The sequence below is a fragment of the Haemaphysalis longicornis genome, unplaced genomic scaffold, assembly GCF_048455015.1.
Source record: "Haemaphysalis longicornis isolate Haplotype H1 unplaced genomic scaffold, Haemaphysalis longicornis Haplotype H1 scaffold_1, whole genome shotgun sequence".
In the NCBI taxonomy this organism is placed as follows: Eukaryota; Metazoa; Arthropoda; class Arachnida; order Ixodida; family Ixodidae; genus Haemaphysalis; species Haemaphysalis longicornis.
The window spans coordinates 297,418,776-297,446,199 of NW_027526203.1; the positions used below are offsets into that span (position 1 = coordinate 297,418,776).

General features: G+C 44.9%; 1 protein-coding gene across 1 annotated transcript in view; it reads right to left on the bottom strand.

Annotated features, from left to right (window-relative positions):
- The window catches only part of LOC144148724 (short transient receptor potential channel 4-associated protein-like), a 93,344-nt gene that overhangs the window by 33,427 nt on the left and 32,493 nt on the right, over positions 1–27,424 (bottom strand). The window contains exons 8-14 of the mRNA XM_077680248.1: positions 25,726–25,788; positions 21,057–21,119; positions 16,972–17,079; positions 16,513–16,646; positions 11,861–11,940; positions 8,015–8,075; positions 3,294–3,352 (exon numbers count right to left, since the gene is read on the bottom strand). Of these exons, the coding sequence (XP_077536374.1) occupies positions 3,294–3,352; positions 8,015–8,075; positions 11,861–11,940; positions 16,513–16,646; positions 16,972–17,079; positions 21,057–21,119; positions 25,726–25,788 (568 nt within the window). The remainder of the gene's footprint in view (positions 1–3,293; positions 3,353–8,014; positions 8,076–11,860; positions 11,941–16,512; positions 16,647–16,971; positions 17,080–21,056; positions 21,120–25,725; positions 25,789–27,424) is intronic.

Below are 27,424 nucleotides of genomic sequence, written 5' to 3' on the forward strand. Positions count from 1 at the left end.
ACCAAGCAAGACGGCGGCGCCCAGTGGTGTTATTCTCGAGATACGGCACTCCAAAAATTGCCGTTTTTCTCATCAACTTGCGGAAATAGTTTGTCGCCTCAGCTGACAGGTCTTTTTCTACGGCACTTTGCAATGGTTTTCAAAGGGAAAACTTTAGAAACGCACAGAAATATAACATGTGCAACCCAACAATGTTACTTCCGGAAACTTCACTGGGACATTTTTTTATTTATTCTCGTTTTTTATTAATTAGTTAATCACCAATCAAACCGCAAAAAAACGGCGGCACATTGGGGGTGCTGGAAAATCATGTTGTCCAGTCGACATTTCCATCGAAAGTGACATGAGCGTCCAAATCCTTGCTGTACTAACTGTTCTGGAGCAGTTTTGCGCAGCAAAACGGTTTTGTATCAGAAATGCACAATATGCGCAGCTGTCTCCCCCCTGTTCACTGGTAAATCTCGGTAAATCTCTATCCAAATTAAGATGCAAAATAGGTCAACATTTTTTTTTTCACTTCCGCTCCTAAAAATTGTGCTGCTATCAGAAATGAAGAGAGCTAATGGGAGCTAAGAGTGCTGCGCCCGCGAGGCCGCTAGAAGCGGTCAGTGGTACTAACTCTATGACAAGAAGAGCAACAAATCTAAGTCGGCAAGACTGCAGCGAAGTCAAGCCAAGCCATGCCATGGTCTTCGTTGGGTAGCCAATATGGTGACAACAACAAAGTGTGGCTGGCGTGTGTGCGAGTTCGGGAAGACGACGGCTAGAAGCAAGCGGCTTGTAGCGTTATGTCACATCAGATGCTTGTGCATCGCGTCATCGACAAGTGTTGGAGATGTGTCTAACGCCCGCATAACTTTGACAAGTATGGACCAGGCCGCAGCGCGACCAATATTGGACCCGTCACCTCGTTGCTTCGGACATCTTTGCTCCTTCTGCTATGCCGTGTAACGAACGCCTGACATCGAAGAAAGCGTGTGTGTCACATCATCGAGAAGTGTTGGCGATGTGTGTAGCGCCCACCTAACATTGACAAATATGATCCCGGCCGCCAGCCGACTCATCTTTGACCCGTCACCTCCCCTCTTCGGACACCTTTGTTCATTCTCTACGGAATGCCTCACGACGAAGAGACTCCATTCTAATCACGTGTTGCGGAAGGGTGAATGCCGTTTTGAAGTTGCATCACAATGTTCGATTGGCCATTAATACGCTCGATGTGTACCTATGGCTGGACCATAAAGGTTTGACTTGAGCTTTTTTGATTGCATACTGCAGCTATTTTGCAGATTCGCATCGCAATTTATTCGTTCGTTCTTAATCAGGTTACAAACTTGTGCATCATTTTTAACTATTCAGCCAGGTTTCTGCCAGCCAGAGGAATTTGCCTGTGCACCCTGATAATAAAATGTGCTGCCACGTTTCATTGCTTTGTCCGAACTTGCCACTGGTTCTGATAGAACTAGTACGCTCTGGTAAACCTATCAGACTAATACGAACTGATAGACCTAATAGACAAATACAGACTGATGGACCTAATAGACTAACACAGACTGATAGGTCTATTAGTGGCAATAAGCATATACGTGTAATAGAATTTGTATCAGAAGTTTTGCTAGGGAAGCCAGCTTTGAAATGGAAAATTGATAAATTGGGGTTTCACATGCCAATTTCACTGGGCCATGACGTGCACTGTAGTAGAGGGCTAAAGATTAAATTTGACCACCTTTTTTTTACAATCTGAACCGTTTACATCCTCATATCTACCAAAAATCACATGAATGCAGGCATTTTCATTTATTGTCCCCATCAGGATTCACAGCCATTGTGACCAGAAATCAAATGGCCTAGCCACTTATTGTAGCAAAAAAGACATGGGGAGAGGAGAGTCTTCTGAGAATTGGGGCTGGAACAGCAAGTGTCAGGTTCAGTTATTTTAATGCTGGAAGTGTTAACAGAGCACATGCGAGAAAATTCTGGGCGTCTGCATGTGCGTCCAAAGCTTGTTACTCTCTTTAGACTGCCTCGCCCATTCTCTGTGCCTCAAGCCACTGCACTAGGAGACAAGAGCTTATGCTGCCAATGATGAATGACAATGCATACTGATAGATGTGCAGAGAACTGTGTTTAGAGCAAGGTGTACCGTGTTTTTGCGAATATAACCTGCCCCTGCATATAACCTGCTCCCCCATGTTGCAACCCACCCGCTGTGGTGGCTCAGCGGCTATGGTGTTGTGCTGCTGAGCCCAAGGACGCGGGGTTCAATTCCCGGCCGTGGCAGCCGCTTTTCTGATGGAGGAGAAAAGCGAAAATGCCCGTGTGTCCGAGATTTCAGCGCACATTACAGACCCCCAGGCGGTCAAAATTAATCCGGAGCCCTCCACTACGGTATGCCTCATCGCCTGCATGGCGCAGGCGCATTAAACCCCACAATATATCAATCAATCATGTTGCAACCCGAGGAGAAAAACAAATCCACACATATTGCCTCCACCATACTGGCAGCATCACAAAAATTTGTAATGAACTTCTTTTAGAGCCCTGTGCAACTACGGCATGTTTATTCAGATTACAAATTAAACAGTAATGAAGCTTCGTTTTTTTTTTTACACTTTTGCATTATGAGCACATTACTGGGAGGGTTTAAAAAAAAATTCAGCCAAAATGTCATATTGGTCTGCAAAAAGGCACATGTATTGATCTGATTACTTGAGGTAGCTGCTAGGTTGTCAGAACTGCTTCCCCTCATTCGTGCTAGGGGCAGCACCTGTTAGCTCTTTCTCTGGGGCACCGCTTGGCAGCACATGACCTCAGAAAATGCACTCATAACAAAGACAGGATGGCATGGGTTCACAACAGAGGCTTTTGGTTCTGACCATAAGCTGGCTAGAATACAGCAGGAGGAATACTGCAGTACTGGCTGGTGATGACGCATACATCATGGTGCTGCTGGCACTGATGTGACGCTGCATTTCAAATTCACCCATATTTTCACTCCTAGGATTTGTCAATTAAACCTGAAAACAAGGTACATAACAAGGTGCGATAAAGCTCCCTCCCAAAATTCACTAATTGATGATGTGCCCCAGTGTGAAGTACACTCCTCTGAAAAACAAAGCACCCACATCTCCTTCTTGGACACACAAAGTGAACAAGAAAGTTGGGGGAAAAAGAGCAGGGAAAATAAGCAGTCAAATACAATTGCGACTGCAGATTCTTCTCACGCAAAAAAGAGAGCTGGGGGCCGAGAGCTGTGCTAAAGCTCCTTTTATTAGGGAATGTAGAATACTCACTCGGCGTGTTCGCAGAAGCTGTGGACAAGCCTCAGCACCTGAATCTTCAAGGCAACCTCCTGCACACAAATCAATGTGCCCCGTTTAGAAGCACTGCCCCGGGCAAGAACAAAGCCTTCTGAAGAAACGTGTGGCTCTTTATGCCAGCCCTCTTAATAAACCCCATTTACAATGCAGTGACATCTCTCCAAAAAGGCGCCGTCCATGAACGATGAGTGTAGACCATCTTAACGTAACCCCTTACAGTGAGGGACCAGATATAACGTGGGTTTTTGTGACCACTGGTTTGCCTCCCATAGAACTCAATGCATAAGCATATCGCCTGAAATGTGGTTGCCAAAAGCAGATTACTGTTTATGGTGTGATTTTTCAGTGGGTCCGCTGATCGCCTCGTACAGCTGGGGCATCGTTTTAGGTTCTCAAAAATACATAAAAAAGGCACTTTTTAGTTTGCGTGTTCCCGTTGCTCTCACGTGATAACAACTGCCCTTGCTCTTGGCGCATTTCTGGAGATAGCATCCCTTGCATGCACCCCATAAGCTGTTTCTGTTACAACGTTGTGGAGACAAGCAACCGCACTATCCCTTTCTGAACATCTGGAGATAGCGAGGCGCGCTGCTGGAGGTTTCCATCGTGAACCTAAGGTGGGATGAAAACAAAAAAAATTCCAGCTTGCGTTTTTATTACATAGCCTTGCAGGCATAAGTCGGGCTTCTTCCCTCCCTGCGCATCCACTTTTCTTGACGCTAACACAGACCTGACCCCTCAAAACAAGCACAAGGTCAGTTAAAGCTGCGCTCGCGGTTTACAAGACCGTGCAGCAGTGTCTGATGTAAAGCGCGCACACGCGTGTACGCACATGCGCGCATGCACACACACACAATGAAATAAAGACAGTGCATCTGCTTTTAGCTGGCATTTGTTTCAGCGATGGTAAACAAAGAATGACTGAAAGGTAGGTTGCGATGTGGTTGGATTTGAGCATGCCCGGGTTTTCTTGATCCCGTGCATTACGTTACAAGCAGTTTGCACTTCTTTCTAGCACTACGGCACATTTCACTCCAGCAAAGCAAGGGCTGGACAGCCTGCCAGAACTCTGTTGGACACAGAGTTTGTAAGGTCTAAGTAGGGCCTTGTGTTCTATGTGGATCCAGACAATTTAGTGCTCATCTTGCTGTGGCTACATACGAGCACCTTGGCAAGGGGCAAGGATTAGCACCCTGATTGCCTTTTGGCCACTGCCACCATTCATAGATAGCCCATACTTGTCAATTAACAATGAACCTGAAAATGATTACAGATATAGTACACGACAGGCGGTCATTCCCACGCAAAAGGAAAGGCACCTGGCATGTCTGCAGCTGCTACCTCCATACCCCCAGGTTGATTGGATGCAAGAGCACGCTTATCTGTGCAAGCAAAGGTTACACACCAGTTCCATGCTGGTGGCCTCTTAATCCTCCCGCATTTCAGAAACCAGAGAAGTCTGTGCCAATAACCGGCACTACGGCAACATCACTGAAGAAGGGAGTGAAGAGGCAGCAGTAGGATAATTGTGCTCAACAGGTGCCATGTTTTTGAATTGTCGGCCTTCGGCGCAAATAAAGTTGCAGCCCTAGGGTTGATTTCTGGTTTCCTTAATGAACCATCCCTAAATCTCTCGTATTTGCGGGGTTTTAAAGTAATGTAGGATGTGCAGGTTGTTGGCCAGCCCATAAAAATGTTTTATTCCTGTTAATGATCTGTTTAACAATCTAGCATTTTTAGCAAAACTTTCTGCTGATAATTGTGTGCTGTACCCCAAGACATAAGCACTAATGATTTTTATCTCTGCGTGGTACCTAACGAGTGTTTGCAGCGTCAAATAGATCCTTTTCAACTAAATGCTCAGTGATGAACTTCTCCCATCGTGAACCTTCTTACTCTTTGTCTTATTGTATTAACAGCTCTTTGCAATCGGTAATGTCTTATAAATACCTTGGTGTCACTTTAGCATCAATTGATTGATTGATTGGTTGGTTGTAGGGTTTAACGCGCCGACGCAACGCAGGCGATGAGGCGCGCCATAGTGGAGGGCTCCGGATTAATTTTGACCACCTGGGGATCTTTAACGTGCGCCGAAATCTTGTACACACGGGCGTTTTTGCTTTTCGCCTCCATCAGAAAAGCAGCCGCCGCGGCCGGGAATCGAACCCGCGACCTCGTGCTCAGCAGCGCAACACCTTAGCCACTGAGCCACCGCGGCGGGTCACTTTAGCATCAAGCTGAGCATGAAATACCCCCACTGCAGCCACGGCAAATGCTAGCCGCACGATTTGAAATAATAAACGCAACTTTTCAAAAGCTCCAGTAGACGCTAAACTTCTGTGAAGTCACTCTTCCATACTAAATTAGAACACACTGCTTCAGTCTGGACTCTTACTAACATACTAATACCCTATTTACTTGCGTAATGAACCTACTTTTTTTCCACAAAATTCAGCATGAATTTGGGGGGAGGGTTCATTAAGCGGGAAAAAATTGCAACAGATTTTTTAAAAGTTGAAATTCCACACAATAAAGTTACTAAAAGAAGTGCGCCAGAGCCTTACCATTTTCGTAAAAACACCTGGGAATTTATTTTTTATTCCCAACATGCTAGTGGCCCCCTACTCGCCACGGAGCTGTCCTCCTCATAGAAGTCACTCGCGGCTTCACATTTGTAGTCGGCCTACAGCACACAGTCTTCTGTGCCGTCAAGGCACTGGCAGAACTTCTTTTCTCACACCCGGAAACTTCCCTTTCTTGGGCCCACGAAACACACGGCGATCCTTGTTAGCCGACCAAAAACCTTGTTTTCGCCCGCAGCGTACACGCAGTGGGTCAAGTGCCGTTCAGACGCGCGGTTTCCATGCGCATCGATGCATGCTGCACCACCTTCAGTTTAAAACCGTCTGTGCAGCTCATGTACTGGAAAATCGTACGGCGCGCACCAGGAGCACAAAAAAAGTTCGGAACACAGCTGAACAACACCACCACGGAGCGTCTGGGCGAAGTCGCGGAACAGGAACAGCGAGAGCAGGGGAGTGTGGAGTAGGTTTAGTGCTTTGTTCGCACGCTGCTAAAACCAGCCGGAACGGCAAAGAGCAGGGAAGGAATGTGGAGAGCGTTTTGCGTTTTGTTGCCGCAATGTTTTTGTGTTCAGCAGGTTTTTGTTTTGTGTTCAGCAGGTGGCGCACTGCAAGCGCGCAATTTTTAAATTGTGAGCCACAGCATTCCTGCTCACGTCTCCGGCTAGTGTTGAGATTTATTTTTGTTGGAATGCGTTTTTAGCATTTCCGCACGCACTGTGGCATGATATCAAGTTACTGCGATCGTCTACGGCATCAGAAACCATGCCGAGATGAAAACATATCCCCGCTGCATTTTTTATTCAAAGTGACAAAAAAAATTCTGAAGAAGAAAAGTGTGTGGAGGGTTCATTATGCGAGTAAATACGGTAGACGCCCTTGAAGCTGTGTAAAATGGCGCAGTCTGTATTGTGCTTAATAACTACAACCAGTCATCCAGTGTAATGCTCACGAAAACTCACTCATTATCACTACTGCTTCTGTCATTGCACAGAAAAATTCTGTGCATTTGCCATTTCTTTAAAACATATGAGTGAAATATGACCCTTAAGAATGCATTATTCTTGCCACCAAGTTTATTCCATCACGCGAAGATGATTTGCAAAAGGTTGGCGTGCCTCAATGCCGTACTGTGAATAGTTTATTCCCAGAAAATCATGTGGAAACCACCTGCCGTTTACCCTAATGCATGCTAATGAAGCAGATGAGTTCAAGATGCATCTTACAGACTACTACCACAGGTCACGCCAAGCCAAGTTGGTATAAATTGTTGTTTCCATACCAAACAATGTGCAATACAGGTTGTGTAATGAATTCATTTGTTGTACAAACGTACCGCCTTTCACCCTATGCATGTTACTTTTCAGGTGGTTCAAAAAGATGTGTTGTGCATGCTATTCCCATTATTGTCGTGATATCCTTTTCATCACGAACATTCCTCGTTTTTGTGATGGCAATTTATTGCCATTGTACCACTCCCTTAAATAATGCTCAATGGGTCACAATGGTATTTGAAATAAATATATGAAGCTTACGCAAGTGGTTAATCATTGTACAATGCGGCACTAAAAAAAAAACCTCTCATTAGTATCATTATTTGTTTGCTAGTAAGTGAGCAGATGCCGGGCCCAGCGACTGTGCCCCAAACAGCAATGGCGTAGTAGGCATGCATCTGGGGGCCAATCTCAACCGGCGGAGATTCACACTTTTCACACTATTCATTCTATCCTTCATGCTATCTTTGGCTATTACCGAGATGTGGCTGGTGCTGATTATCACACAGTTGTGTATGGCATAGCACAACAGCTCGCAATGTCCAGCAAAGAGTTCTGATCGCCTAAATTGGCCCATACTGCAGACACTGCTTAGGAGCAGTTTCAGTGCAATAAAATGTGCTTGGGAGCAGGATGTTTCAGAAAAAGTGGGTTGGCACAAATGGTGCAGAGCTTCTGCCACTGCAAGACTGATCTTGAATTCTTGGGTTTACAACAAACAGGCTTTACCGCATCAGTTTCTTAAATTTAGTAATTGTGAAAAAACTTGAATATTGCATTTGTGCACACCACTCCCCAAAGATTCACTTTATCTGAAGCGGTAGGGACTAGTACTCACAGGGCTGCACTCGCAGTTGACATTGTGACCTGGGAGACGACCTCGGTCTTGGCCTCTGTTCCTGCAACAAGAAAAAATAAAATGAAAAGAAAGACTACTCCCTGGGGAAAAAAAAAGAACCGAATAGTACGGCACAGTCTTATTTTAGGCATTATTAGAATGGCCGCGTCTGTAGTTTGACGAAGAATACACTAATGATCGAGACTGCACCAAGTTGCTGCATACTAATGAGTTAACAGAAAAAGCCACCAAAGCAAAATAGAAAAAAAAAAAGACACATGACCTTTCTCATAAACGCAGTTACAATAACAACTTAGAGCCTACAACAAAATTAAGTGCCACCAAAATGAGCTCCTCCAAGAAAGCACACGAATGGAGTAGAAAGTGGGGGGGAGGGGGCGGGGGGGGGGGGGGGGGGCGCTGTGTAATGGCACCAGGGATCAATGCGGAGGCTAATCAAATTTTCAGAACGGTAGTACCATGCGTGAATGGTGAATAATCTTTCCTCAATTGTCATAACATTATGTTATGCGACTAAAATTTTGATGGAATAGATTTTGTGCTTGGAAGTGGCTCGTAAATGTGCAAGTAGAGCCCTTCATCTAAAGCATGAAGACGTTTACGATGATAGGTGAAGAGCGTAAAATAATAAACTGTGGGGAGCCCATGTTTCCCTACCCCTGCCATTGCTACATGGCGCCGTCAGGGCTAGCAGTCCAACGCTGTCGACAGTGCCCCTTCCTTGATGGCAAGGATGTGCTGAGCCTGTGAGGCACACCCTGATCCCCTGGTAGACATGACACACAAAACGCTGGCTCTCCTTAGTGGCCTGCTGCTCCCACCTCCCCACGGGAGACCCTTCTTTCCCAACTGAGCTAGCCATTAATGCAAAGATGCTTTCCCTCGAGGGCTTTTTTGCGACGGCCTGGAACAGCCTGCGTCATACTAGAAACGCTATATTCCTAGACCCCAATACAAGGCAAGTTTCCCATTAGTCTGTTGACATAGATGGCTCAGTGAGCTCGTGGAGACATCTCCCGCCGATATTTGCAACAGCCACTCAAGTGAGTGCTCCACATCTTGACCAAGCATAAAAGCATGGTTTGTTGACTTTGCTGCCCCGAGTGCTTCCTTGGCACCTTTCTTTTTCTTTTCTTTTGCAGGGTTCGTACAGGCTTCAAAAGCAAAAATTCAAGGGTTTTCAAGGACTTTCAAGGACCAGAAAACACATTTTTAAGGTCCCCATCTAACGTTTTATCTGGGATTAATTATAACTTTTCCAACAAAATGCAAAAATTTTTATTGAACAATGCCTAAGCACATTAGTGCCCATTTAGATAGGTGCTAACGGGTTCGTAAATGCTCCCCCAGCTTTATTTTTGATTTTATGGCTGGTATTTAGAGGTTTTTCTTTTTCCTTTTTGTTTGCTGAGGCTGTTTGATTTCAAAACTTAGTTAATGTTGCCGGCATCTCCTGCTTTGGCAGCAAGAGTATCAGCTGAAATTAGATCCGCAAGTGTTGGTGCAAGGCAGGATGAACAATGTACACGTCCCACGTAAAAGCAAACACAGATGGAGCGTATGAGGCATAGCAAACATGCAATGGGCGAGCGTCCACAGACTAGATGGAAGATGCAAGATAGAGAACAGAAGCTGGCTTTCACTGGATTGTATCGTGACATGGATTGGATTGACAAGTGCCTGCTCCCAATGTTGCCTTGTAATAATAAAAATCCACCAAACTTGTAATTTCACGCAATACACTAAAACTTGATTGTTACAATGTTTCTTCATGTTTGTTAACACCTAAAATCCATGACAAACACTTTAAATTCTTGTGAAAAGACAGGGCCATTGATTCTCTCCGGAAAAATCAAGGGTTTTCAAGGACCATTTAAAAATTCCAGGACTTTCCAGGCCTTGAAATGGACACTTCTAAATTCAAGAGTTTTCAAGGTTTTCAAGGACCTGTGCGAACCCTGTTTTGGTAAGCCGTGTCCCAACTTTAGTATGGCGGCTTGAGTCCACAGTGTTGCAAATTTAATTTCGCAAAGATTGCTTAAGGCGTCCGCAGGGCCATTAGCCCTTCCGGCCCTGGCATCGTCATTTGACAACCCAACACATAATATCCTCTAGCGCCTTAAGAAAAAAAACGAAAACTGCTAGTTTTCTGTACAAGGGTTGTACAATGGTGTCTCTTGCGATAGACATCACCATTGTTGAGTTTACACGGGGCTGGACGATGTGAAACAGAAGCAGCTTCAGTGGACGCACGGTGTGACGACAGGGCGGGTGAGGAAACGGAAATTCTGGCTTGTCAAAATGTCTGCAAGTCTGTAAATACTTGGATTGCCAGCTTTATATTTTTCTGTAATATCGGGATGTCATAGGTTTTACGGCAAAGAGAAAAAAAAATCTTTACAAGAAATAAAAAATCCGGGGTTGAAAGGGTTAGGAACATCCACAGTCCTGATTCTCGGTTATTTATAATTTCTGATCGAAGCAAATTCGGTTGCTCTGAAGTACACAAAAGTGAAAAAGCGCAGCCCCAGACAGGACGAGAGCTGCATTTCAATTCAAATCTTTGTTAAAGGCAACAGTAACTTTCAGGCTTGGCATTATTTTACAGTGCACTGCCTTGCACTATGCAGAACATATTTTAGTTTGATTTCATTTACTGCCCTGAAGAATTAGTTCGATATGCAGAACCCTGCAAATGGCGCAACTACTGAAACCAGTCATCAAATATTCACCACGAACGATGGTGGGCCTAAACCCTGTCATAAGAGCTCTGAATACTTCGCTACTGCCAAAAGCATGCCCCTACCTATCCGCTCATTAGTGAGGCCACATCTCTGAATAAGCACCAAAAACCGTCAAAACACGTGATGCTAGAAGGCAGCAAACAAAAAAATCTACCACAGCACGACACTTGTGTCAACTGGCAAGTCGCAGGGTTTCAGTCATGTTTCCAGACACAAGGAGGCCTGCTACCAGGTTGTCAAAATGCATTACGAACTAGGTACATTTAACCGTACATAACCAAACCTCAATGGCAAGAAAACACCATGGGTATATAAATGACAACTTTTGTAGCAAAATTATGCAAAAGAAAAATACAATAGAAAGCAGATTGAAGAATGGTAATATATTCCCTGTCTCGTTCTGAAAAGGCTGTAGTCTGTTTTGTCTTCACACTAAACTGGATGAAGACATGCAATGTGCCTCCGTCTATCTCACAAACTTCAGTGATGCTTCCCCCCCCACTAGGCATACAACCTATAAGATGGCCCAGCAATGAATAAGCTTTTTATTTTGCATAAAATACAAGGGCACAATGCCCTCAGGAAGGGCACACTACCAGTTCTGGTACAATCGCAGCAGAACGTGACACAACTGGCTATTTCGTTTCCACGACACTTAACAAGCACGAGATAAAAAAAATTTGTTTTTATTGGGGAGGGAGGGAGGGAGGGAGGGAGGGGGGGGAGAGATAGATAGATAGAGAGAGAGAGAGAGAGAGAGAGAGAGAGAGAGAGAGAGAGAGAGAGAGAGAGAGAGAGAGAGAGAGAGAGAGAGAGAGAGAGAGAGAGCAGTTTATGATACTGACGAGGTCTGTTCAAGTTGAAAATGAAACGACTAAAAAAAGAAGGAAGAAACAAACAAACAAAACAAAGAAAAAAGAAGGAAAGAAATAAACCCTGGAGAAGTGTTTTTCAAGCAACCATATTTCCTTTTTGTGAACCCCAGAAGAACTTTTCAGCAAACTTCATTTGCACTAAACATTTTACTAGATGCGTGCGAGTGAAAAAGCATATATATATAAAGAAGCGGTGATGTGCTTACGAGTTGTACTTCCACACAAAGTGGTCGAAGAGATCCGACAGCTGCGGGATCAAACGCAGGGACGCCAGCGCCCTCTGCACCTGTTGGTACAAGTGGAATGCACAAGCGCCATCAGACTTAGCACTACTTTTAGAGTACATCCTCCCAACTTCACACGCACTGCGGATTTTGCAGGCATAGCTTGAAAGAAAGTGGGCTTCACTGCTGAGCGATGGTGAAGGCCGCAAAAGTGGCGAGTCACTTTTGTGCAGATGGAATATGGGCCATAACCAAGCACTGTACAAGCTTCAATTTTCTCCAATTACACAGTTGTGGATGTTCATACGGCCAGTGCTGCTGTTGTGCACAATGGTTTTGTTGGCAATGCCATTCAAAGGTTCGATGGCGTTGATGACAGTAGGGCTAGCAACCTTGCATAAACTTTTTTTTTTTTTTTTGCAAGAAATGGTTTCCAGTCAGATTTTTAGTACAACTATGGTGTCCCTAGAATATACTGGCTAGTCTGCCATCTCCGCTCCCCACCCCACCGCTCTGTAATGCATGCAGCAGTGGCGCTGTGAGCTATCGAAGTGCTGTAGCAGACACCCCTCCCGCATCATGTGGGCTGGCGCACCCATTTACAACAGCGCACGCTGCTCTTCTTTTCACTCACATTTTGGCGTCGGACAATATACTGTTTTATGACAAAAATTAACATTTTATATGCATGAGAAGGGAACTGTTGATTGGAAGCTAAAGCCTGAGAAGAACATGGTTTTTTTAAGTTGTCCTCTGCAACTCACCGTGAAAGATAATTTAGTCCCTCCCATTCAGTGCAAAATAACAGTGGGAATAGTCTGGCATATAAAAGCCACATTCCTATAAAATGGTCCTTACTGGACGTGTTCCAGTATGTAGATTGAAAAAGCAGGATTATGCCGTTGCAGCTGTTCACATTAATTTAACTATTTTCAGAGCATTCAGCCCTACATAACACGTTATGCACAAGGTTGCAATACCGTGTGACATATATCATTATAAACATTTTTTTTTTTAATAAAACAAGCATTCATTAGAAAACAAAAATAATGAGCCATTCCACTTTCTGATGATGGATGACAAGTGGAGCTTTTTAGCATATGACGTGTGTGTGACATGAAATTTAGGCAAAAGAAGTGAGAAAATTTTATTTCTCTTGAACTTTGGCAGTGGTAATCCATAAGAAATGCTGCCTATTGTTAACTAATCCCGATAAAAATGCAAAGCGGAGTGATAATTCAAGCTTGAGGTTCAAGTCATGTTTTGATCTCGACTACAAATTTATTTCACATACACTCAAACGCTTACGCATTCTATAAGGGAGTGGGGTATAGAAAATGACCGAAAAATAGGCGACAAATGCGGCAAAAAAAAAAAAAAAAACACACATTGACTGACATGTTACAGTGATCATACAAAAATGTGAAGAACAGCAGTATTCAAAGATAAACTACCCATAACAGCATAAACCACGCATGCGCACACACAACATAACAACCCGACGATCACTCATGGTGCCTATTATTAACTACTCTACTCAAGAAGCATAACAAAGTGCTGATAAGTATTAACTAAACAACCAAATCAATGTTTTGAATGGCGTGTGACTTTGGTGGTAGAAACTAGGATGTTAGTTTTCCGGTGCCTCACGAATGCTTCTCGCTTCAAAGACACAGAGCTGAGAGAGTTTTTGTTCACACACACAAAGAATACACCGAACCCTAGCCATATAAGCTTTGCCCAAAATGGGCGACTGAGAACTAGTGGATATCGTTTCATGTGCTTGCAAGTGAAAGCAATGGCGACACTTTTCTCGGAAGATAAGTGGAGTCCTCTCGGTGAAAGGTACGCAGATATTTTTGCGAGAGCTTTCTGCAGCCTTTGCTGCGTGGTACGACGCGATCGCACCCTGCAATATGTGCGAACCCACAGATTCCTCGGAATTTTAATAGACTGGAATCTTTCCTGGGGTCCTGAAGTGAAGAAACTCCGTACAAAAATCACCGCCATCTCAAAAATCCTGGGGTATCTCGCCGGCAGTCGCTGGGGCAGTGACTGTCGCTCTATGGTACTGCTTTGCAAAGCCTATGTCGACGGTCTATTGCGTTACAGCCTCCCTGTCCTCCAGAAGCTCCCGCCCACAAGCAGAAAGCAGCTAGATGCGGCCAGAAACAACTGCCTCCACATCTGCCTCGGCCTCCCAAAAGGGTCGTCGTGCCTAGGTACGATCGCTGAACCTGGCTGTCTGCCTCTGGACGTGATTCGACTCCAGGAGACTGTGCGAATACATCTGCGACATCGGCTGCCCGCCAAGAGCCGTATATTAACACGCATGGTTGAAGATGGTAATTCGAGTTTCGGGCAAACACTCAGGACATTAAATCTTTTTGTTCCCTCCCAGGCACCAAAAGCAATGCCGTCTAATTTTCCACCGTGGACCCTTTCGCCCCTACATATCAGATGCAGCATCCCCGGAATCGACTCCAAAAAGAGCATGCCTCAAAGCGTACTCCTACAATTAACACTTCAGCATATCAGCTGGCTGTACTCTGACGCAAACCACATCTTCACAGATGGCTCCTGCACACCTGAGCGCAGTTCCTCCGGAATATTTATTCCCTCTACTGGCCAGACGTTCTCCTATCGCCTCGAGCGTGCGACATCATCGATGACCGCCGAGCTTCACGCCATCAAGGAAGCTATACGCTACATTTTACGCCAGCAGCCAAAGCAATGGACAGTTTTCACAGACTCAAAGGCGGCTCTCCAAAACCTGCGACGCAGCGACTGCTTCACCCTACATGAACATGCCTCTCGCAACATCACATACTTGCACCACCTTGCCAACGACGCTGGACACCGTATAAAGTTTCAGTGGCTTCCCGGTCACTGTGGTGTTTTAGGAAATGAGAAGGCGGACGAAGCTGCTCGCAGGGGCCTGGAAATGCGCAATGTGAGGAAGATCTTTTTCACTAAGCGCGATGCCACAACTATGGCGAAGGCGCTCATTTTAATGGAACGGAACCGCCTCTGGTCCCTTCCAGATCACCACCATGCCTTCCTACACTACATAGACCCTGAGCTCAGGATGAGGCTGCCAGAAATACTCCCACGCCGATTAGAGACATTATATCACCGACTTCGTCTCAACGCAGCGCTTACGAAGGCATACCTTTTTCGACTTGGTGTCACCACAAACCCTTACTGAGACAACTGCGGGTCACCGGAAACCGTGAAGCCTTTTCTGCTGGAATGCTCTGCATACATACACGCAAGATGCAGTCTTGCGCAGAAACTAGAGCACCTCAGCCCAGGACCAATGACCTTGAAAGTACTTCTTGGTCCATGGCCATCTCCACCAGCTCAACGCAAAGTACTGGAGGCGTTGTTCGACTATCTGGACGACATTGGCGTCACTGCAGTGATTTAGAGTTTAGAAGACAGACTTTGTGATCTCACTACTCACAAACTGAGTGTCATTTTCTTGTTATTTTTCTGTCTTCTTTTATTTCTTCTCTTTCTTCTGCCCTGTAATCTATGGGGCCCTTTCTTTCCCCCTCCCCCTGCCGAGTAGCATGTCGGTGTCGCAATTCCGGCAAACATCTCGGCCTTCTTTTCTAATAAAGAGCCTTCTCTCTCTCTCTCCAAAATGGGTGCTCAGAACACGCACACTTGCCACGACTTTCTTAATGAAGCATGTGCAGCAACCGTCACTACTTGGGTGCTAACAACATACTAACAGAACAGTCACTCTAGTTTTGTTTAGTACACCATTCGCAAAAAGGGGATTACTTGTCTTACAAAAAGAAAAAAAGAGCCCTCTACACTTTCTCTGTCTTTCCACATACTTTCAATCTCCGTTCGGTAAAGCACAACTTCATAGCGCTTGCTTTGTTGAATTCCTAATCACCACGTTTTATGTTGTGGGCCCACTGCTGCAATCAAAGAGGGGGGTAATGCCGCAATCATTAGTATTCATTGACGCGGCTAACGGTCAACCCCCCACTATCATCATCGATTGACGGCCAGAGGAAGACGACGTTGTTCGCTCTCGACAAGTGCGCGGTCGCTGTTCTTAGGACCCAACGAGTTCGTGGCAATAAACCAATTCCTTCAACCCTAAACCACCAAGGTCCATCGCCTTATCGGTGACATTCTTTTATTCTTTATAGGTGCCTGAAAGAGTGAATACACTGTTAAGAATGATCTGTATCATGCTGCCTTTGGGCATAAAACAAGACCCAGCACGTTTCCCTCGTTGCTGTAGCGGCATAGCGTTCAGAGGAAGCACAAACGTCTGCAAAATAACTTATTGTGGCACCAACCAGAAAAGAAACGACATTGAATGCAATGGTGCACCAGTACAAAGCGTTCCAGTTGCAGCCCGCGCAGACAGAACGAAAACGGATACCCACGAAGCACACAATTGCAACACAGGTGCACCGCCGATTCTGCCAGCGCTCTCTGGTTGATTGCAGTGCCCTCCGAACCGCGTGGACACTGCGTTGCACGTGCCCAGCGTGACCAGTATATTCTAGGGACTGTAGTACAACTAACACACGTGCAAATTCGAACATCATTCTGGAGGAAAAAAAGGGTTTGAATTGTGCAAATATGATACGATGGCCACACACCTCCTTCCTACGTTTCCCCACAAGGAGGAGCCCCAGTATGTACACAGCCTCGGCACGGAATGTCATTTCAGCAGAGATCTTCAACGAAGGCTCGTGCTGGAACAGATTTACATCTGGGCTCCACTGTGAAATTCCTGGAAGGGAAAGCAGAGCACAATGTACACAACTTGTGCACATGACACACGTGTTCCAGAAGCTTCAAAAGCAATCGGCTGCAGCCACCAAAATTAATTGCAGTGTCATCCATATTCGTTAGGTTATTTTAGCGAGGGGTGACGAACCACCCAGGCACAGAGCAGCAGAGTAGGCCCAACAGTGCAGCAATCCATTTCGTGCTGCCCTTTGCACCCTGAAAGCCTTAGTGGATGACATACGACAGTGGTGTCAGCAGTTTAGCACAAGCAGTGTGAAGAAGCAATGGTGCTGTGTGTGCTTGGCAAATGGATTCAGGTATATCACCTCCAATGAAACCTTGTCCCGAGGCAGGTTCTGGACTAGTGATTCGGTTTTCAATCCATTGCATCCAGTGGTTCATTTCCCCCGCAATGGCCGGATACCTTGGTGTGTCTGTCACAAAATATACAAGTACCGCTAGTTCAAAAGAGAACAGTTCAAAAATCGCAACACGTGGTACCAATATCCCCAGCATTCGCTCCCACCTTTCTAGCTGGCCACGAACCAATTGCTCTAAAAAGCCTGCACAAAGGCCAAGAAAATATTTAGGGAAAGCAATAAACGTGGGGGGGGGGCTCATACCCCTTCAGGACACAAAAACACAGCTTCCTGTAAAGCACAGAAGTACAGCAGCTGGCGCATACGATCATTGCAGCTGCTGTCCTTCACTCTGCCCTGCCTCAGTGGCACAACAGTGTACGCCTGCATGATCAGAAGCCACCAGCCCCACGCAGCAGGCACACAACCCTTGCAGTTGCGTGCGAGTCTGCACTGCTAGGTGCTGGGATGGCACCCACTGCTGTGCCCGAAGTGCCGTTATTCGGCACAGGAATGCGCCTGCCACACATACATTTTTTGTTTGCTTCTATTTTAAGGGTCTGAGTTGCCAAATTCGGACAGTCCTTGAGAAATGAGCAAAAACAATGAAAGATGCGGATGCACTGGGTTCACATAAGGCTGCAACAAAATAAGTAAGCTGCGTTCACATGGGCAAACGAAGCAAACGGTTGGTGGTGGGTTGTATCTGATCAGCAGGAAGATCCCCGCTGAACATTGCAGCAGGAAGGTCCCCCAAATGCAACAAAGCTCTTCCAGATAGCAGATAAGCTGGAGTTGGGGAAAGAAAGCCATAGCTACCCACAAAAGACCGAAAAGATTTCTTGTGATTTTTTTTCCCCCAAGTTCTCGGTCAGAGCTGGAGTGTGGGGGGCCGATCTTTTGTAACTGGATGGGTTCAGATTCGTTGCAAGAGGGGAATAGGAGATAGGTGGTAGTCAGCATTGTGTTATCAGCATTACTGTGCTTTTACTCCTAGTTTATTTGCTTTACTTACTCCTTTTTTTTCTTTACTTTTACAAGATGTGAACTGCTGCATGGACAGCAGCCACAATTACTAGCATAAAAAACTTATCTGCTTTGACCATGCAGTCAAGATAAGCATTTGTATCTAGTTTTTTTTTTATTCTGAATGAAATTAAACCAATTTCTGGTTTTTGAGCAAACAAAGATAGTTAAATGCCTGTCAGACTTCATTCTGCAGTATTATTTTAGGGAAGTGAATGAGTGCCAGCTTATGCACATTGCCTGCAAGACATGCAGAAACGTATTGCACAGACGTGCACCCGCTAAGCAAATGAGAAGTAGAAGTAACCCACCAAATGTTTCCCTTTAGAACTAAAATTTTTCTGGGGGGAAGGAACTGCTACCTCCTTGTAAACTATCAAGGATTAATATTAATACGAATGTAAATGGCCTGGGTGGTCTTAAATTGCGTTAGAAGAGTGCATGCTTGTTCTATAAAGCAAGAATTCATCTAACCACAATGGTGTGGGGGAAAAATATTTTCTACGCTCTGAATTTGTCACATATTCCTTTTAATGCACGGCACTTCAGTGACACAAACTGTGGTCTATAAACGAGGAACCAAATGATCAAACACTCCTTTCCTCTTTTAATACTAACATTGGCACACTGCCTGCAGCTTGCTGTTACTCATAAAGCTTTAAATCTGACATGTATAACAAATTGGGAGGCTTCACTGAACAACAGGAAACCTGGGTTTACAAAAGTACCTGTAGTGCCGAGCTAGCGGCTTGCACAATATTAAGAACAGGCAAACTTCAAAGCACCTCACAGCCATCAAAATGCCCAATTTATTCCACTCTGAATGGCTAAAAAATTTTCAAACGTGAAAAAATAGAGTAACCATTTAACAACGCAAATAAAAACTCACATGCAACAGCTCAAAGTCCTGTTTTCAGCCACCTTGATTATGGTGGTTAAAAAAATTGGTTGCCATTCCGCCCCATGAAAGTGTATGAAATGTTTCTCAACGTCTTGGCAGGCTTGTCGCGCTCGGCTAGTGCCACTAGATAAGGTTACATAGTATCAGCACTCTTTTCTCCTATTGTTCTGTGCCGCCACCATGATCATTGGCAAGTTGGCATTACGTGACATTTGTTTACACTGCGACGGTTCATGGGCGGCGCTGTTTTGTTGTTTATGCGTTTTAGTCGGTCAACTCTGGTAGGCTTAGCTTGGCCTCCCTGATTTGCGGCCGCACATGACCGACATTGTTCCGAATGCGAATCAAACATCACGCGTGCAACAGCATTTCAGCACCAGAAGTATGTCAAAAGATGCGGCAAATGCTGGGTACTGCCTAGCCTTCAAAGATAATTTGCAAACATAACCTTTACCAGGAACACATGGTGAAGATTATGTTTATGTTATGTTAAGGCGCCTGTGAAACATTGTTCACAGGCACCTTATTATCCCGAATGCCGGATCAATGCTTGTTTTGTGGTTTCCTTAACACGGATTCTGAGCTCTATGTTGTATGCCTGATTAGCCTGACACATGCATTCGGTGTCTTAGGCCTTGGCACCTTGGCATTTTTGCTGCCCACGGAGATTGTTTTTTGCCTACGGCGATGAAACCGTTAGGGGGTAGAGGTATACAGCTTTGCTGTAAAAATGGAAGTGTGGGATCTGTCAATTATTTACCGCTGACGAAGTGTATACTGCCAATCCTGGACCACTACGACGGCTGCCATCCTGTTCCTTCTGCAACGTTGAAAAATAAAAAAATACTCCTATACGAATTTTTCAGGAGCGCCTAAGCTGCCTGACTGCATATGATGCATTTGCATAATCCTCCTAAGCTCTCCTATGTGGCTCATTTACAGCTGTGAGACCTTACTGCAGTGCATGAGAACAATGTGAGGAAAGCCAGCTTTACAAAACACAAGTTTCTATCCACTCCTATACACTGAGTGCCTTTAAAGTCATTTTCACTACTACACACAAATCCAATGCTGCAAAGATACTTTCCAGGTGTTGCATAAGCAGTCTCATGTCAAAATATGAAGGCCAGGGGCCTTTATTAAATACCCAGTGGTGTACAACGCATTACATTAAGCAATTTATTCCAAAGGAGGTAGCCCTACAATGTTCATGCATTAAGAATACTTGCATACTAGTGTTATTCACACAGGTGTGCTACAGGCAGGAATAGGGTTGCCACCTGCCTGGTTTTTGACCGGCCTGACCGGTTTTTTTAGACAGCGGGACGGTTGCCCGTCCGTACTTAAAACCGGCAGTCATTGGCCTGTTTTTTGGCCATCGTGTCGCGATTATTATTTTTTTTTAATTTTATAAGCGATAATTCAGCAACTATGGCAATAAATAGGTGTCAGCAAGCTGCGCAAAGACACGTGAGCAGAGAAAATATGCGGGCGAACGCGGGTGAGATGCAAAGGAGAGCTTTTAGTGGACGTATGAGGTTACTTTTCAGTGCAGCACATTCAGAGCAATAACCAAAATTTCAGTAACTTTCAGTACAAACGTTATGTTGATTCCTCTCTAGGAAAACGCTACATTGCATATGGCATTGCATGTCATAAAACATGGATTCTTTTTTATTTTTTCAGAAATAATTCAACCTTCTAGATACCCCCCCCCCCCTTTCCCAAAAGGCTGTTTTTTTTGGGGGCGGAAAAGGTGGCAACCCTAGGCAGGAACATAAAAAACCTCCTACTTCGCGTTATACTGGCACTAGTTCTGCGGTCTGGCTGGTCTTGAAAGGACATGGCTAGCTTCCTTGGGCCAAACTGGTACTTTCATTTGCACAGTCGACGACAACTCAACAATTGGTACGCCATGGTTGGCTGGCTCTCCTGCCACACACTTCCACTAGTGTCCGTAACAGTGGCACCACAGTCGTTTTGCACGCTACCTACCCATAAGCACATGAATGTACGAATATCACACTTAAGGATACACATGAGCGGCAGAATTCATCTTTATTTGGAAACAGTGCGAGGCAATAGTGTTATTTCACTTAAGGGGCAAAATCGTTGCCATACTTACAAGGCTTTGCACAGGCGATCATGACCAGGCGCTTGAGGATACCAGGAACATTTAGGATGACCTCTGAACAAGCAGGAAAAGAGGGGTTAGTTTACCACTTACAATAGGACTCGGCTCATGTATCTTACTATGGCACCAAACCTTAGAAACTAATTTGGCAATTCAGAATGCAATAGCCCATTTTTTAGCAGTGCAGGAACTATCCAGCAGTTTTTTGTCAAGCTTAATGTGCAAGAGACATCAGCACCTTGCTTAGAAAGATGAATATGGGGTGGTGGCAGTGGTGGCCCCTAGAGGCATTTCCCACATTTGATAGACGACACCAGGTAACATTACCGTTAAAAGCAATGGCAGATTTCAATGTTGCTCCAAGGGTGTGGTGCCACCTCAATGTGGCACTTGCAGCAGAGCGACACAAGACCAACGTGGCCCTTAGTTTGGGCATGCACCTCCGAAACTGGAAGAAATATCAGGAACTCGAGCGTGCCCATTGCCTCATTGAAACAAAGACGCTTGTGCAGCCTTAAACATATCACACTGCTGATGCTATCGTTTTGCCAGCCAGCAGGTGCACTAACCTACCTTTCTCTTGGTGTAAGTTTTTATAAAATATTGGTGCCTGATCGATGCAAAAGTACTGTTGGCGCTTTATAATACCAGTACTGTTAATCCTTTAGGTTAGTGCAGAGCTTTCACAGATTCTTACATGAATGCTTTTATCTGTCATAAGGCTGCTATAATTAATGCCTTTTACTGCACCAACAAAAACAAATACCATTTTCACATTGAATTCCAGATTATTTTGGTGGGCAGGGAGACCAACGTCCCCTGTTAAGACCAACGTCCCCTGTTAAGGAGGATACTTACCTTCAGAGCGAAAAATTCGCAAATTAAAAAGGAATTTTATTTCCAGAGCACACTTGCAAAATATTACAGCTGTTGCACTTTGAAGTCTACATAACCATCTTTGCCTCCACTTTCAGACTTCTTGCTTTGTTTTCTCAGAACCATTCTTTCCTTCCGAGGTCAACTGTCACCCCCAATATCTCGGGACAAACCGGTCACATTCACAATTGTTACTACATTCAAAGGCTTATGAACTCCACACTAATAATTCTCAGTATCACGCACTGCTTTTTTAACTAAATGAAAGGAACAACACATCATTTGTGCAAAACACTCTTTTATACAGAAAACATCTTTGGTGCAGTGAATCCAAAGCCTACGAATCTGACTATAGGAACGTGCAAACCCATTTTGACCCCCATTCCCCCCTTCCCTGAATGCCTCTCCTCTCTGCTCCTCTTCGCATGCGTATGTCAATCTTACCATTCACAGACCCCCAACGGCACGCTTATACAGTCTACGCCCGTTACAACAGATCCTCTGAATCCGGGAAAAAATGTCCGCTGTAGCCGAAGTATGTAGTATCCGATGGAGGGGGGGGGGGGGGGGGGGGGGGGGGGGGTACTTTGGCCCTAAAGTGGGTACTTTGACCAATATTGCATATGCATAGTACATACACTTTGTTCTTTCTATACACCTGCAGCACCTCTGCACAGTGTTCGTGCGAGGGCAAAGAATCGCGTAAACACCGTTTCCAAAGCTTAGCCACGGCACTTGGAAAAGGCCTAGCGCATGCGGTGAAGCATGTAAAGACCCATGATAAGCTGAGAAAATAAAGCAAGAATATAACTAGGCACAATTATTACCCAGCTATAAAACATCAGTCGTGGCCATCAGCATTAGCTAGGTTCTTTTAAATTCCCTCACGACGAGGCAGGTTTTCCCGAAACAGTTCGTCAAACAAATCGGATCACAGCCTGACGTTCCCTCAAGGCAGCTTCCACATTTTTAGCAATTTTAGTGTGGTCATTGAAACAGCTGTAATGAAATAGTCTGATGACGGTCAGTCGTAAAATCGAAAGTTAGACCAGTTGGACTGCGCACGGTTACCGGCAGATTGCACATAATGGATGGGGAACAACCCCCCCCCACCCCACTTGACGCATTTCTTACCTTTTTACCGAACGGAATGGGAACAATGCATGCATGCGTGCGAATAATAAAAGCTGAACTTCACTGAACTCGAGCTTTTATTACATAAAAAAACTGACAAGGGCAGACTCGCGTCCGAGTGCACCGCTTCGAGTATTCAAGGAGCCATGAAGAGAAAACAAAAGTTTGTTTTATTCGAAAGATTAGGTGTTTCATAGTACCCCAAGCGCTTTCCCGGAAGCAAATGATGCTTTATTCACTGAGAAATAAGGCAATTTAAGCCAAAATTTTAAATCTCCCGCTAAAATTGCACATTTGGTGACGTGAGCAGTGGTGTCACACGGGCCGGTCCATGAAACAGATACTTAGTATGTCGACTCCATATAGCACCCACACGCGGGAGTCGACCGAGACGGCGGCCATTTTAAAAATGCTAGTAAAACCTAGTGCACCCGCAGCCCTAGTCATGGAATCGCCTGATCCGGAGAACAAAACTCTCGCCGAGGAGCTCGGGCTTGCATTTAACAACCTCACACCACTTGAACGCTCAACGCTTCTAAGTGCAGGAGCGGCAAGAGTTGTGGGATACGCGGTGGACGGGAAAGCGACCATTCCGCGATAGCCACAACAGACGAACGCCCTGCCGTCGGCACCGCTGCCTCGTCAGCCCCGTCGCGACGGACGAATATAGACTGGTACGTATGTGCCGTATTTTGATTACGGTTAATAATAGTTCAATTTCAGTAGCAGTATCGCTTATGCCAGTTGGCCGGTGTCGTGTATGGAAAGCCGTTCGCGCGAGCTCTCTGCTTCGACCAGAAAGATACGAGCGTCAATGCGCGGTGTTTACGGCATTTTTCCTCCAAGGTCAGAGCGCCTCGAACCCGAAAATTCGTCTGCGCGACGGCGAGATGTCGAGCTCGGCCAGGCGGTTGTTTCGTACGCATTGGCGCACACGCTTGCGTGTTCGTTCGGAACTTCAACCGTTTACTCCACCGTTCTTTGTCATAAAAAGAATGTGCAGTATGTTTCACGGGCATTTAGCTCGCTATGCAAACTGTAAGCCCTGCCTAACATGCGTTTGCTTTTGCCGGCCTCCGCCAATCGCAGAGCTTAGCCCATGTGACGGCATAGGTTCTGTTGCGGGAAATGAGCTGGTGGGTCGCATGACCATTCCCGTTTTTCCTAATTATGTAGCTTATTTGAGCGAAGTTTGCGTTATAAGTGGTGTCGTTATGGTTCTAACGAGGCAATCTTTCGAATGAACCAAACTTGTGTTTTCTCTTCATGGCTCCTTTCAATAGCCCTGTTTTCAATCTCACCGGAGTCGCGTTTATCAGCAGCGGCCTTGTTCTTGACGACAGAGCGGACTGTCTGCTTAGACAGCCCTGTACTTCTGGCGATGACGGCCTGTTTTTCCCCATGTACAACAGCGTTAATTACACTTAATTTATCCAACAGTGAAATCAGCTACCCTGCCGCTCATGCCGCTGGTCGCACAAAAAAAAAGCCACTGGCACTGGGTTGGCTTGGCTGTGCCAACAACCCGGCTGCCAGCAATGTTGCCAGACATAACAGTTTTCTTGCAAAAATAAACAAAGAAAAAGAACATGGGGTGCCGGCATCGCGGTAGTCCGCTATAAACATTCAGTTGAAACAATTTTCGCCTAAAATTTAGTCTGTTGTAGCCGATAGTCTGCTCTAGCAGGGTCTGTTATGAGCGGAGTGGACTCAATTTAAAATGCATGGGGACCAGACAAACCAACAGAAATGGTCTGTTGTAACCGAAAGTCCATTGTTGCCAGATCTGCTGTAACGAGCGTAGACTGTACAATTTTCTGCTTCCATAATGGCAAACCAAAATCTCCCTTTCCACCCTTTCCTTTCGCCCGGACGATGACGCTTGTCTGCGTGTATTTTGTAAAACAGGAATGCAGAAGCACCGGTAACATTCTCTGACCCTCCTCTCCTCTCTCTCACATGCTCCTCCTGGTATGGTAACCTCTTGCGTTCACACACATGCACTGACTCAATGCACCCAAGGTGAAACATTTCACTGAAATCAAAACTGACACAAACACAGCCTATTTTGTGTTTATTAAATGGGGTTTGTGCCTTTAGGAATATGTGCAAAGCAGAAGTTGCCATATGTATTTACTGGATGTTTAGATGGCCCGTACCATGTTTTTTTTCTTTCAAAAAGGGGTCAGGCAAGCTCCACCGATCATGTTTCCCCATTTGAAATTTGTGATGTCACAAATCGCACTGTGGAAAGTGTATGGGGCAGCAATACATGCTCTTACTTCCTTGGAATTTTCTGCGATGATGAACTGCTGCTCCAGTGAGTATGTATTTGTGTTCACAACACCCTAATCTACTGATATAAATAAACTTGCTTTTACAGGAATAGGGAGCACGTGGGCTGGTTAGTGCACGTTTAAACGTGATGAAACAGCCCACACTAACAGGACGCAGAGTAGGAGACACACACACGGTCACTGTGTGTGTGTGTCTTGCCTGCTTTTACACCTCAGTGTCCCCTTAAACTCACCTTTAGAAAGTCAATTATCATTTTCAATTCAATGACCTGTGTCTTGACAGCACAGGCAGTGGTACTCAGTTTTAAACAATGGCACGTTATCTATTGACAAAAATGACAGCACTGACACACCTTGATTGATGTCCCGAACACAGGAGAAGTTGTTGCGGTTCTTTTCCTTGCACTGAGCATACACTGTGCACAGAAAACAAATTTAGTCAATGAGTTTCACAAGGCAAATGACAAAACACAATGGAGCCCGACAGTGTCAACCAAGAATTACCACTGCACCAACTTTAAAAATGACAAAACACAATGGAGCCCGACAGTGTCAACCAAGAATTACCACTGCACCAACTTTAAAAATTTGACAGCGCAACCACCACTACTTTTACCTATTAAATTCTGGCTTGTCTTACAGAAGACAAGGTGTACCTTGGAAGCATGCATCACAAAGAAAAGCTTCATAAAATGCAGCCTGTTTAGGCATTTTTTTTTTATATTTCAGTCCTTTACCATTTATACTTTCTAACCGCAAATGTTTAAAGGAGCCATGAAGACAAAATACAAGTTGGGTTTATTAGAAAGGCTGCTTTGTTCTGATAAAAATTATACTGATTTCATCGCAACCTTCCAAAAAATAACGGAGATATTAATGAAAACGTGTGGAGCTGTGGCGACTTGCTAGCCAGTTTCCGGCAACTTTTCTATGACGTCACAGAATCTTGTTTGGGCGATTGACGGCGGCCGAACTAATCAATCGCCAGGGCACATGACTGGACGATTGTAGTGGGGCCGCTAGTTCCGTTTGATGGAATCAATCGATGCTAACATGCACCTAACCCACTGAAAATTATGTTTTTAGTGCTGGCCCATATGACGTCACTCGCGCCGATAACACGTCACTTTGGCGCAAAATTTGAAAGATCTTAAGTATTTCTCGCATTTTTATGGGTTAAAAAACGTCTTTCGTGGCCGGAATGGAGCTGAGTGAGGTACTGAAGCCTAACTCTCCAAAGTTAAACAAAGTTGTATTTTCTCTTCATGGACCCTTTAAAAGGTAGACTACACCACTGAAGTATTTTATCTTCCCCACTGACGACTTTAAAGTAGTATTGACAGAACCATTGCAAACGAAAACTAAAGTGACAAAGCGGTTACCCAGTCTGTTTTACTGCAGAAAACTTTGTTCAAGAACAATGTTTGCTGCACTAAGCGTAGACCCGTATCAAGCTTGGATGGCTTGGATTTCCATCGTGAAAAAGATAGAAATGCTGACTATGCAGCCTGAAGGCCCCACGCTGACCCTTCACTCCACACATAGCGAACCAAAGAAGGCACAAGGCATGCTTTTGCAGCTTATCCCGCAACATGCAAGATTCATGGCTCGCTACACAAAGGCAAAATAAGAGGCACCATTAAAATGAAAACAAGGAACCAAAACTTGCTAAGCAACTTATGCAGCATCCTATAGATTTTATTACAAACCCAAAATAATAGCGACATCCTGAGAAAGAAGTAAATTTTGTCCCTCTATCATGTTAGTTCGGGTTAAAAAGTGTTATTTGCACACACCAACACGCGAAGCAAAGTTTAGTGTGAACCAACGTGCACAGCCATATTAGAGCCATTCATCATGAATTTAACCTTGACTATTTATGTGCCACCGCTTACATTATTGGGCATAAGACAATTATCCCCACTACAAACTCTACAGTTTGTAATCTCAACACAGCAAACTTCAATACACTGAAATCATTCCCATAACGCTGTGACAAGGTCTGCATGTAATTCAATGCGACTGAATCGCATGTGTGTTTCAATTTCTCAA